This window comes from Aquarana catesbeiana, linkage group LG05 (assembly GCF_042186555.1).
Source record: "Aquarana catesbeiana isolate 2022-GZ linkage group LG05, ASM4218655v1, whole genome shotgun sequence".
Classification (NCBI taxonomy): Eukaryota; Metazoa; Chordata; class Amphibia; order Anura; family Ranidae; genus Aquarana; species Aquarana catesbeiana.
The window spans coordinates 459425449-459439762 of NC_133328.1; the positions used below are offsets into that span (position 1 = coordinate 459425449).

The 14314-nt window shown below is 38.2% G+C and overlaps 1 protein-coding gene across 10 annotated transcripts in view; it reads right to left on the reverse strand.

Annotated features, from left to right (window-relative positions):
- Positions 1 to 14314, reverse strand: part of PTPRM (protein tyrosine phosphatase receptor type M) — a 1075005-nt gene that overhangs the window by 83242 nt on the left and 977449 nt on the right. For all 10 annotated transcript variants that reach the window (XM_073631370.1, XM_073631374.1, XM_073631369.1 and 7 more), the window contains one exon: positions 954 to 1070. In XM_073631370.1, coding sequence (XP_073487471.1) covers positions 954 to 1070 — 117 coding nt within the window. The remainder of the gene's footprint in view (positions 1 to 953; positions 1071 to 14314) is intronic.

Below are 14314 nucleotides of genomic sequence, written 5' to 3' on the forward strand. Positions count from 1 at the left end.
TGACATCCCTATACATTGATTGACAATATATAATTCACCATAGTATAACCTACCAAAAGCCAGGTTGAAAAACTTAAAAAAGTAGGTTTAACAAGGTTACTTGGCTATGTCTGCACATATTGTTTGAGAAAGTAAATGCATAAGTGTATATACAGTACATACTGTATACTCTGTGATCTAGGGACTGTGAGGTGGTGCTTCAGTGGTTTGTAAAATCACTTCTCCTTAGACCTGGCAAAATATACAAAGGGGATTAGGAATGGGCTAACGTATTAAGGTGTGTAACAGGGCATTAGGATTCCTGTATAGACCTCATATTCTCCAGCAACCTAATCCTACTAGAGGAGAAGCTCTTAGGTGGTATAGGAAGTGTTGTTGCTTCTTCACGTAAATAGGAACCAGCACAGAGCTTCTCTTCTGCTTGGGGCGGGTGGTTGCAGAATCCAAATGGTAAGTTCTGAACACAATGCCTGGAAACACACAGGTTATCAATGTAGTTATGTAATAAATATGGATATCTACTGCCTCCATGTGGATGTCTGCTACCTCCATAACCAGCTACACTATAGCAGCTTGCTCATTTTACTTATGGTAGGCCATCCCTAACTCAAAATATTGAATGCAGAAATGTTTGTTTTTTGACCCCTGTTCTATTGCTATAACTAAAGTGACTCTTTTGTAGCTGAATCCTCAGTTATTTGGTAATTACTGATAATGATTATGATCAGATGAGCACAACCCCAACATTTAACTTTGAATTAGCAAAAACATTTGGATGGCCCTGGAATTCTGATAGGGACACGTCACCAACCGAGCCCCTAAGCAATATAAAAAGTCAGCATTTCATTTACCTTTCTAACATCCCTGCAAAACAGTTTTGATCAGAGTTTGTCTATAGCGATGCCTTTTCTACATTAGTAAACCCAGTAAACAATGTTAACATAAACACATACCTTTTCCACTGCAAATGTTCTTATTACATATTCAGCAAGTAGCTCTGTTTCAATTAATGTCACTTTAATGTCTTTATATATCTCGGTATCATCTGGCCAGTATTTGCAGCACTTCACCTGGAAGTATATTGGGAAAAAATTGAAAATTAATTATACATTCTTATAAACTACCCAATTTGCAAAGCTTTAATGAGAAGTGACTCTGTCAATCCTATGTAAAAGAGGAAGTTCATTGATTATCAAAGAGAGCACTTAACACAAGTAACAAATCTGCACAAAGTCCTTAAAATCAGGTTTTCTTAATGAAACAGTAAAAGGTTGAATAAAACTTGGTTGATACTGATTCATCAGATCCTTGGCGGAAGAACATGTTGTGCTCAATGATATTGTTTTTTCCAAACATCCCATATCATTTAGTTATATTTTTTATATTTAAAGAAAACCCTTACTCTAATGAAAACGCAGGATGTGTTGTAAAATGAGGAACTCATAAAGTACTGTAAAATTATTACATTTTTGTTTTCTTCCATTGAGGATATGTAGTGCTTTAATGTGCAAAGATTGAGTTAAAGTGGGTCTTCACCCTCAATCAGATACTGCCTCCCTCTCACCCCTCTGCTGTGCAAAATAAGCTCTCTTCATTTTTCTTTTTTTTTTTTAAGTATTTTCTTTTTTTTAAGAAAAACATCTGCCCCTCCAATGCTAGTCATTTGCCTGGGCAACTGATGTGCATTTTGCCTGCTGTGCATCCTGGGATATGTACGTCACATCACATATCTCAGGAGGCTTAGTCCTTCATTGAGAAAGGGGGGGGGGGGGCTAGTGCTCGTCATTGAAGAACTAGTCGAACCAGGAAGAGCCGGCAGCTTCCCGATGATGTCACGTGGCTTGGGACCTAGCAGGGGGAAGAAGCAGGAGCAGACCTCAGCAGGACAATGCAGAGTCTGGGGGTGGGTGATTACTTTAGATGTGCAGATCCTGCAACCAGGTAAGTATGGCTTAAAAAGTGAATGTACAGTTTCTAACTATTCACTGTCAGAAAAATGGCTCTGTATTTTTAAGAGAATGGACCAGCTCAGACAAAATGATTGTGCCAAGTGAAACTGCTACATAAAAGTTGTCATTTACCTATCATTTTTGCACATCCACTACCTGTACCAAAATATTTCTATCATCCTGATCTATCAATTTCCATATCATTATAAATAAATGAAATGACTCCAAAATGCCTGTATACAAAAAGTACTACTGTTGCAAAGACCACTATGAAGTCATATCTGTATTGCTTTAATGTTTTGGTAGTATACTAGCATTTACTGATTTAATTTGTTAGCAGGACAACATCCTTAGGTAAAAGCTCTGTTAACTTTACAAAGTGGAGAAAGTTTGACCTTTCTTCTGGCTCGAGGAATTACAATAAAATATGACTGGTTTATGTGAGTTCCAGCTCTTTTTACATATTTCTTTGTTTTTAATAAAAGGGCATCCAAATTCAAGAACAAAAAATTATATTTTACAGCTTCTCATTTCTTAGATGTGGTGGCTGAGTTTGCTTTTTCTTTTTTCTCTCTAGGCTTTTTTTCCTTAACCTTTAACAGCAAGCATTTTATGCCTACAGGACACCACCTCTACTGCTCATTTTTATAACATAGGGGGAAGATGTTCTGAAGTCCACACGGAGGACTGGGAGCAATGGTTACTGATAACACTGCAGCAGAGGCAGAGAGTACAGGAAGTTTGGGTTAGCAGATTTTTGTCAGTATTAACAGTTTTTTTCTTTTTTTTTTTCACTTAAAATGGTTGTAAAGTCACATTTATTGATTACCTTCTTTGCAGAGCCCTGCTGTCCTGTCATGTGACCTCCCTCTGCTTTCCTTCCTGATCTAAGAGACCACAGTGGGAGAGGCTGAGATTCCCTTATGATGAATGCAAGCTAGCAGAGGGAGGTCATGTGACTGCACAGCAGTAAAACACAGACACTGTACTGAACAGGGACCTAAAACGAGGAGCATCAAAGTAATTCATATACAGTATGTTTCTTTATTTTACAAGCACTGGAGCAGTTGTAGAGCATAGAATTACACAGGCATGAGAGGAGTGGGGAGGGGAAAAGAGGGGAGGGGTGAGGAGGAGATTGCCTCTCACACAGACTAGGGAATGGACAAGGAAGGGAGAGGGATTGGGGAGATGCAGAGACACTGATGAGATAGCTGGATGACAGAGGCAGGTGAACTGATCACGCTATCAGCAGCAATGATAAACGTGGTACAAAGGGGAAGACAAGAACAGGCAGGATCAGCCAGGTATTGTACAGCATAGAAAGGGACAATTGACATGGCAAAAGCACTATGCTATATCTTTTGCCTTAAAGGAACAGGAGCATTTTTTTTTAGGGTTACAACCACTTTAAACACTTTGAATGGTGTATTTAACAGACCGAAAATGAACAAATAAGAAAAGGTAATTGTTAGTATTTACATATGCTTTATCCTGTTGCTGCCTGTGTGACGACAATGTGGGCTTTGATACCCACATGCTACACATATGCATCTCTGGGTGGCCACTTACTACACTCTCTCAGCACAGACAGCTCTCAGTCCGGATAAACAATCAAGACCAGCTCCTGATCATTTGACCACTGTAACAGCCAATCACAGTAGCCACATGATCACCAAACTTTCCTACCCCCTGGGTGTTCAGAAAGTGTTAAAGGGTTGCTAGGGTGGGCGAGAAGGGGTTAAGTAATATTCTTAAAGCATTTTTTCACATGCAGCTAAATGACTATTCATTTAATAATGTTATTAGCTTGGAGAAAAAAAAAACTTTTAAATGATGCACAGAAATTTTATGGAGAAAGCACTGATATAAAAATGTAGGTAGCAAGAGACTCATGATTGAAATGTCCGGGATGGCTGCCTGTTTATTGACGCGTATATTCTATTTTCTGTGTGCTTGTTGTATTGAAACTATTCACATAAATATGTTCAAAGAAAAAAAAACAGGAAGCAGCTGCAGGGAATCAGGGACACAACAGTCAGAACAGAGATGTCTGGAGATAGCGGCTGCCAACTATTGACTTCCAAGTTTTGTGAAAATTAAACTGCAGATTGGAGGATGAATCTCTTTAAGCTTGACTCAAGTATGAAGACATTCACATTCTTCTTTATATGTATGGAAGTATTGAAAGGAACAAGAATCTTTTGAAATTCCTTACCTACCAGCTGATATAAGATACTTTTAAATAGCAAACTAAAATTACGTTTTTATTTTAGTCATTTAATTTTTAGTAGATGTAAAAAAAAAAAAAAAATCCTGATTAACAAAATGATCCCCAGGTAAAACAATTACTGTATTTATTGACGTATAACACGCACCTGCGTATAACACCTTAACTTTAAGAAAAAGAACTTAAATTTAAAAATAAGGATCAGTGCTCTACATCCTCACCAGTGCCCATCAATGCAGCCTGATCTATGCCAATCTGCAGCCTCTAATGTGCCCATTATTGCAGCCTGTTTAGTGTCCATCTGCAGCCTCTAACATGCCCATCTGCAGCCTCTAATTTGCCCATTATTGCAGCCTGTTTAGTGCCCATCTGCAGCCTCTAATGTGCTCATTATTGCAGCCTCTAACTTGCCCATCTGCAGCCTCTAACATGCCCATCTGCAGCCTCTAATGTGCCCATTATTGCAGCCTGTTTAGTACCCATCTGCAGCCTCTAACATGCCCATCTGCAACCTCTTGTGTGCCCATTATTGCAGCTTCTAACTTGCCCATCTGCAGCCTCTAGCATGCCCATGATTACAGCCTGTTTAGTATACATCTGCAGACTCGCCTTTGCAGATGATTGCAGCCGCACCAGTGCTGGATGACACAGATCCGCAATCTCCTATTTATCCGGCGCTCAGTCACTCACAGTCCCGCCCGGCTCATATGATGGACAGAGCAGTGGTCTGCACACAGTCCCGCGCCAGATACACAGGAGATTGCGGCTCCGTGTCATCCAGCTGTGCTCTTCCACTCCGAGTAGCAGGGATCGACGTATAACACGCACACATCATTTCCCCCTGATTTTCAGGGGGAAAAGTGCGTGTTATATGCCAATAAATATGGTAATTTGCTTTTTCCATCTAATGCCCCGTACACACGGTTGGACTTTGTTCGGACATTCCGACAACAAAATCCTAGGATTTTTTCCGACGGATGTTGGCTCAAACTTGTCTTGCATACACATGGTCACACAAAGTTGTCGGAAAATCCGATCGTTCTAAACGCGGTGACGTAAAACACGTACGTTGGGACTATAAACGGGGCAGTGGCCAATAGCTTTCATCTCTTTATTTATTATGAGCATGCGTGGCACTTTGTCCATCGGATTTGTGTACACACGATCGGAATTTCCGACAACGGATTTTGTTATCGGAAAATTTTATCTCCTGCTCTCCAACTTTGTGTGTCGGAAAATCCGATGGAAAATGTCCGATGGAGCCCACACATGGTCGGAATTTCCGACAACACGCTCCGATCGGACATTTTCTATCAGAAAATCCGACCGTGTGTACGGGGCATAAGTCTTAACATTATAATTCAATTTATTCAATCAAAATGAATTAAAAACTGCACAAAAACAACATCAAGCAGAGAACATACTGATATATTAAGACAATAGACGAAGAAGATAGAGAGAAAGGGAGAGTGAGAGAGCATTGATTTCCTTGAGTTCAGACACTATCCATAAGAATATAAATAGCGTCTTCATGGTGTACAAATATATGGTAAAATTGAAAACCTAATCCAAAGTCCATTAAGTCTTTAATTCAGAGAGCTACAAATCTGTAAATATTCTGTTGATAACCTAATTTCTCTCCAAGCACTCCACATATTAAAGATAAAAGATTATCAGCTATCCTGTATTATATACTCAATGACCAGTGTCTGATCTATCTGATTAAACCATGACATAATGGGTGGGGCTAATGATGACTTCCAGTGTAAAGACATATTGTTCTTTGCACAGTTTAATAAATGAAGGATTGAGCCTAATCTTTGTATAAGTCGTTAGAGCCAGGAATAAATAGACCTAAAATTCTAATGGTACAGCCTTACCAGAAATCCTTGATATTAACTTCACTACTTTGGACCATTACTGTATGCTTGAATAAATGGACAGAACCCCCATTTATGTGCAATGGCCCTCCTCATCCTTTCCAACACCTTGATGAATAAACTATGGCAACGAATGCAATGCACAGTGGAAATTGGTACAAGCATACAGCCACTTTAAAATAAATTCCTTGAATTATTCACTTATAGAAGTGGTATAAAATAACCTTAACATCTTGATTTTTTTTTCCACTAGCCCAATTTTCCAAAAAGCCAGGAAAAAGTGGAGTCTTTAATTTCAGGTTAGCATGATCCATACAAGAAAAGTATGATTAGGATGGTCAGGACCTGCTAAGAGAGCCTCTATGGGATATAGGGCCACTTACTCACTGATAGGCAGAGGAAGAGAATGTATAAAATGAATTACCTTCATGAACTTTCTAAAAAAGAACCTGACCTTTCTGTCAAATCTGTTAATGGTAGCAGTGACAGGACATCTTAACCTCCTTGGCAGTATTCCCGAGTCTGACTCGGGGTGGATTTTCAGTACCAAAAGCGGTAACCCCGAGCCAGACTTGGGATCGCATTGCAGGATCCAGGAAGAGCTTACTTACCTTGTCCCCAGGATCCTGCGATGTCTCCCAGCAGTGTGAGCGAGCCGTCCTCCGCTTGATCCGTTCCCTGCGAGCGCTGCGACGCACGGGGATGGAAAACGGCGCCAAATTCAAAAAGTAAAACACACAATACATATACAGTACACTGTAATCTTACAGATTACATTACTGTATCAATTTATTTCAACTCCCTTTTGTCCCTAGTGGTTTGTCCAGTGTCCTGCATGCAGTTTTATATTATAAAAACTGTTATTTCTGCCTGGAAACTGGAGATTGTCCATAGCAGCCAAAAACCGTTCCTTTACATCAAAAGTGGTTTTAGACCAGCTAGAAAACAGCGATAATAAATTAGAATCACTTGCAGAATTGAGCGATAGTGATTTCTGGGGAAATTTATCATGAAACACTGAAAGTAACGACAGCGACAATTCTGCAACTGAGCAAATTTCAGTGTTTTTGATTTGATTACATTATTGAATAATTTTATTATTATTATTATTATTATTATTATTATTATTATATTATTATTTCTTATAATTATAGTTATTTATTATATTATAATTTATGATTTAGTGTTTAAAACTTTATCATACCCGGGATGTCTACTAGACTCTTGTTTAGACAGATTTAAGTGAGTTATTCCTAAGAATTACAGGCCTAAAATATAGAAATGCTAAATTTCCATGCAAAATAATGGTACCGCTTTCAGCACCAAAAATCTGAAATAATCATACCGCCAGGGAGGTTAAAAAAATAATGTAAACAAAATATAAGGGCCTTCATTTATGCACAAAAGGATAACGTATAATTGCTCACTAAAGACTAAGCTACAAAGGCATCTTTCAGCTGTAATAAATGTGACTCAAAATCTCCTTTTGTTTATCAAAATACAGTTTAACCAAAAGAAACATACATTTGGTTGGGTTGTGCCTGCCATTTTCCAGGACCACTGTTATATGACCAGTGTAGATTCAAACAGTTCAAACAGTTCCTAGATAAAATCCAGCAGTTTGCTGGCTGGGCATGTGGTTTGTATATATTTTAGCCGCAATGGTGACTATAGCCACCCTGGCGGTATGATTATGTCAGATTTTTGCGTCTCAAAGCGGTACATTGTTTTGCATAGAAATTTGGCGTTAGTAATAACACACTTAAATCTGTCCAAACAAGAGTCTAGTAGACATCCTGGGTATGATAAAGTTTGAAACATAAAATCATAAATTATAAAAAAATAACTATAAATAATTATAAAAAATAATAATATAATAATAATAAAATGAATTTCCTCACAATTCACTATCATTCTGTAAGTGTTCTAATTTACTATCACTGTTTTCTAGCTGGTCTAAAACCACTTTTGGTTGCTATGGACAATCTCAAGTTTCCAGGCAGAAAGAACAGTATATATAATATAAAACTGCATGCAGGGCACTAGACAAAGCACTGGGGACAAAAGGGATGTGAAATGATTTCATACAGAAATGTAATCTGTAAGATTACAGTGTACTGTATGTGTTATGTATTGTGTACTTTTTGAATTTGCCGTCGGGCTCCGCCCCCCGTGCGTCGCACAGGGAACGGAGCCCGGCACACAGAGGAATCGGGCAGAATCGGGCAGAGGACAGAGCCCGCAGACACAGCGGGGGGACATCGCAGGATCCTGGGGACAAGGTAAGTACATTGCACCAGGATCCTGAGATGCAATCCCAAGGATGGCTCGGGATTACCGCTAATGGTACTGAAATTTAACCCCAAGCCACACTCTGGATTACCGCCAGGGAGGTTAAGGCATCTGTTCACTTGTTTTTCGACCTCACTTACCTGTTTTCTGAAACAGTATGTAGTTTATAGAGCTAAAAATAAAAAAAAGTATACACAACTGATTTAGTCAGAGAAGTAAGGCTTGTTTCACTCTGCTGCGACATGGGATCCGACTTGTGAGATCCCAAGCTGCATGACATGTCAAATTCAATGTTTCCCTATGAGAGCCATCCTAACTGATGCTACACAAGTCACTCTGACTTTAGAAAAGGTGCATTACTTTGGTCTGACTTGGGTGCGATTCCAGCCCTTGTACAGGCTCCTAAACAGGTTCCAAGTTGGAAGGAAGTGGCAGGGCAAAGTCTGCAGCAGCAGTGTGAACTGAGCCTAACTCATCCCCCTCCTTTCTCTTCAGACCAAACCTAAAGTGTTTCCATTAGAAACATTTAGGCATAAAGCATTTGATGTGCTCTGGAAATAATTTTTTTTGGGGTGCGCCCTGTATCAAATATTTATTTGTAAAACAAACAGAAGTAATAAAAAATACTGGAAAAAACACCCATTTAGGAACAAACATAAAACAAATTGTAAAAAAAAAAAAACTGACCTAAAACCATTTAAGTTTTCCTTTGACAGTTCTTTTGTATCCTTCACAGTGGAGTTATTAATTATGGTAATGTTATTCCTAAGGGTTGGTTCACAGCAGCCTCATTGGGAACCTTTCCTATTTCAGTCCCATTGCACAGACAAGGAAATTTGCTTTATGTCCTATTGCTGCAGTTCACACCAATGTGTTGGATATGTTGCATTTCTGCACGGCACATACTGACACACTGTAACACATCAGTGTGCTGCCGCTTATAGAGTTAAAGAAGTGTCAGGATAAATAAAGTTTAAAAGAAGTGAAAAAAGCAAGCACTGTGATATTTTACAAGGCACATATTGTAACACCTTAGCGTACACCTGCTGGTATGAATGTGCACATATTAACTAAATATCCTCTGAACCATTGGACTACCACTGTGATTACAGATGGTAATTTCTTCTCACATGTGTTATATTGATAGATTAGGAGATAATCCAAAATTCATGCATACCAAAGCATAGTCCTGAATATACTAATCCAATAAAAGCTGCTGAGAAAAGTATTGATAATAGTCATATATGTATGACAGTCCACTCTATCCTCCCCTGTAAACTTCTATCTACTTATGTCCTGCAGAATGTACAGTTTTTATTTTTCTTTATGGCTTCAGAACTATCTTAAAATAGCTGCTCTTTAGGTGTTCATGTCTCTGCAATATTTCATACTTACAATAAAGTAGGTTATGGATGAAAGTTTCCTGTCAACAAATCTAGGGTAAAGCTGCTGCACCAACAACAGCAATCCTACTTCATCAAAGCAAAATGAAATGCCTGAGATGTCCATCATGACATTGATAAAGCATATGTGTTGTCAGCATAGTAATACATACTGCTTCCCTTTTGGATCACCATTCTTCCTCTAAGCAGTCTTACCACTGATGCAATTAGGCTCTGATGGAAGTAGCAAATCACAGACTCATTTTTTATATTCTAGTTTTGGACTAATGAGGCTAAAACTATTCCCCGAGTTATTGCCTTGGAACAGGTATGTGAGACAGGTCCATTAGTGTCATGTACAATTGTCACATGTGCTGTTTCAGCAAAACAAAAAGAGCAAATAGCAATATGTTCTGTTTGACCAGTGATTTTTTGTTTTAGAGTAAAAATAGAAGTACAAGTGCAAGCTTTTCTCCTGGTTCTTTCTGGAATGCTTCCATTTACTAGCAACTAGAGCTGTCAATGCTTCTACAATAGACAGATACATGTAAGTGTATGTGTTTTTCTAGTGTTATTTAGAAGTCAGTAAACAGTTTACAGATTTCTTGTATATTTAATTGCTGGCCTAAGGTCTGTTGCAGTCAAAGGGCTTGGTTTGAATTAAAATGTTTATTAATGTGAAATGAATCATAAAGGATGCACAAACAACACCTACACCAGTTTATGTGCTCATGGCTCTATAAAAAGGCTGTTGGGAAAGACAATTTAGTTTACTTTTTCTTTTTTCTTTTTTTTTAACAAATGCAAAGCTGATATCTGGACACTTTCAAATGCTTGCATTATTTATGGTATTTTGTTATTTTGGATTTTTTACTGCCACATTATCATAAAAGTGTCATCTGTAAACCTCTTTGCATATTTTGAGCATTACAAAAATCAGGAAGATTGTTTGTGATCTTTTTTTTCTATTCTTACAAACCCTTCATCATTTAATAAATTAAAATTCTGAATTGTAAACACACTGGAATGTCAGCATCAGGAAAGGGCTTGTTATGGAGAAAGGGTCAAATACCCCTGGACCAGCTCTCATCTTACATATAAGTGGTTGGCTAATAGGGGTGTTAAAAATATACACTGTTAAATAAAAACCTGATAACCTCTGCTCCATTAACTTAATCCATGGCATGTAAGGGATGGGTCTGGGAAAAAACACCCTAGGACAGGGGTAGGCAACCTTTGAGTGGGGGAGATCTACTTGAAGAACAGAAAAGAGATCAAAGATCACTGCTGTGGTTCAGCACCTTTTTTTTTAAAGAGATTCAATGAAATATCAGGGGTTTAAACAGACCTCTGATGTCTCACTTTTGAGAACATGGGCAGCTGTTGCAACATTTTTAGCACAGATACTCAACTAACCTCCCTGAAGAGCCATCATCATTAACTCCCTAATATTGTTCAAAATTCCTTGTTATGGTAACCACCTCATGGTAAATACCATGCAATCATGACACGGTACCATGATTCGGTTGTTACTAAGCATCCATACGGCCAGTCCTTGGTAAAATTCTGTGAGTAAAAGGCTGATGTAAGCATTTACATATCCTAATTCTTACTGAAGGGTAGTTTTCAGTACTGGTCTCACCCTGCTTTGTTCTCTGCAGAAATTTTGCCATTATTGGAAATGATGAAAGATACAAATCATACTTTTGTTCAACTCCATTCAAATGCATACAATTATCTGAAATTTTTTTTTAAACGTTTAGTATAAAAGCTATTGGCATTTGCTGAGCTTCAGTTAAATGTCCTTGTGTGTTGTTATGAAGTGTGTGATATAAAAAAATGTAATGGACTAATGGGTCAGTGCTGACAGTATCTCTGTATCTCTTGAAAACTTGAGAACTTGAAACTAATGTTCTGGGCACTCAGAAAAAATCCACTCCTCTGTTTATGATCCCATATTGTATATATTAACAAACACGCATTTGCTGTATTTTGTACTAGTATCCTGCCCATACAGAACTTCCAAGTATATTTACTTACACTCATATATTACTGCATACTTACCTGCTCTAAACTGAAGACTGCTCAGCCTTAACGGAAGCTCACTATGGGCTCAGGAGCTTCACTTGTCCCCTGCTGATTGAAGAAATGAAAAGCCCAACAATCTCCATATAGACAGCCTTCACATAAAGGGGATCAAAGAGTAACTCCACTTTTGTTGAGAAAAAAGCAATCCCCTCTTGGCAATCAATGTACAGTGCAGGGACATTAACAAATGTTCCTATCTTTTGTTGCTGTGAAGAAAAAGCTGTTTGGATCACCATACTATTTTTATTGTTTTTTTATAATCAGCTGGTGCACTCTAATTCTAATGCATTCTAATGAGAAAAACTGCAGAACATGCATCACCTTAGAAGTATTCAAAGCGTGGGGAGTATTTCACCAAAACTGAAATTCCTATTGTGGGGGGTGCCTAAAAGGTGACTTGTATCACACCACTCACACAAGCAGTGCACCAATCACACAAGCAGGAAATTACTTTACTGAGTGCATTCTGTACACCTCTGGTCCACAAAAACCCTCCAGGTTGTCATATTGCATTGCATTTTACAGAAAATTACTTTGCCTGTAGATTGAAGGGAAAAGTAATTTTTAACAACATAAATTGCAACATGACTTGTGGAGCAATTTTATATTCCATATTTCTTTATGTGCTATTTTTTTCTCCGAAAGTGGAGTTACTTTTTAAGCTTAAACAGGGAAGGTATTACTGTGGTAGCCTGAAGAATTTACAATAACAAATTCCACCATCTTTTTCCCTTTGCTAATATGTCACCATTCTGCTGAAATTGTGTACGGTCTTTCGAGAAAAGAATCTTAGAAGTCACATCTTGGTTCTTTCAAGTGGGGTATGCCCAAACAAATGATGGACCCCAACAACTAAAGGTACACTGTGCAATTTTTATAAGATATTCAAGAGAAGTTGTGATTACTGGTATTTTAACTGCAAAAAATATCAGTTCTGTAATACATATTTGCTCCAATCTCATAATTTATTGGTCAACCCGTGGATTCCCAGTCTCCCTCTTCATGTATCGTTAAACTAATCCAGGACAGCAAAAATTCCACAGCCAGCTTGTGAGAAAGTTCTGTGTCAAATGGCACTTAGAAGGAGAACTGCTCAAACTGGAGGGAAACTTGGTCTTTCATATAAGCTCAGTGGTCATTTCAAAAACGAATAACTCTGATCTTTCACCATAATCTGCCCCTGTATGGTCATCTTCAGATTTAATACTGGAATTTATCTCTCTCATCTCCACCCAAGGATAACATTAACCTTTAACGGAATGATCCAGGACAGCCATCTGCAGTTTCTTCTCTGTCTCCTCTTGTCACTAGTCAAGCAATTTTCTCATAATATGAAGTGAATTGGTAGAAAATGATGGAAAAGTGTAAAAAAACACCTGTGTTGATTTTTCTCTCTCCAATTTGTTACAGAAGATAGAGCACAACACAAAGGGGAGGAAAAGAAGGAGCTGACTTAAGAAAAAGAATAAGGTAAATAAATGGCAAGTCAAAGATCAATACTGCTTTCAGCTTTTCATTTATAAGATTTAACTAATGTGTTTACTCCTCAATATAAGCCTCATTTTATCACCTCTTATCAGTGCAGTGCAGGACAAATTAATAACATTTGTAAATGCCTTAAGAGCTTCATTTAGGTTTTTCTTTTTATATAAACAGTAACAGTCTAATGAGGTAATTTTTAAAACTCTATTAACATATTTAGAAATCATTAGCCTAAATTACCAGAGCAAACTCTCCCGTGGGAGCTGGGGGGTTGCCCTGCATGGTTTTCTGGTGGGCAAATCCATGGAACAACACAAAGGATATTTGCATTGCTTCATTTTAAACAAAATGATACATTAATGAAATAAACCCTACAGGAAGTACATGGATTCCAAGTCACTTGACATAACTGACGGGTGTCAAGACAGATCTTCAAAGACACAATACAGTCTTGTGACATTAGCTAAATGCCAGGTGCGGTAATGTGTGTAGGTGCCAGTAGTATGACAAAGGTCCCTTGTTGGAGTTGTCATGGACAGTAAGCAATTCATAGCTTGTCAAGGAGGTTTCAGATAATGACAAGCAGCGACAGGTGTACTAGCCCCTGCCGGGGAAAATTCTACAGCAGGTGCCAGATGCAGAGAGGCCTTATGGCGATTCCTGTATGAAACTAACCTGTTCTGTGAAGATATGAAGAGTGACAAAAATGATTGGACTGCCCTTGTCAGTCTTTGGAAACGTGTGCGCATCTAGACTTTAACCCACTCAATGCCATACTGTTTAATGTTTTCTAAGAATGCTATAGTAAAGACAATCTATAAATGGGATTTTGCACAGCGGCTGGCAGACGCTGAAAGAAAATGATGCTCAAAAATCAATTTAAATCATTAAGTAGATTTAAAGACTGATAGCTCTGGTATGAGTTGGGAAGCAGCTTTCAATGCAATTATCAGGGGACATATCTGTTTTCATTTCAATGCTATTACATTGTGCTGCAGCAAAATACTTTCA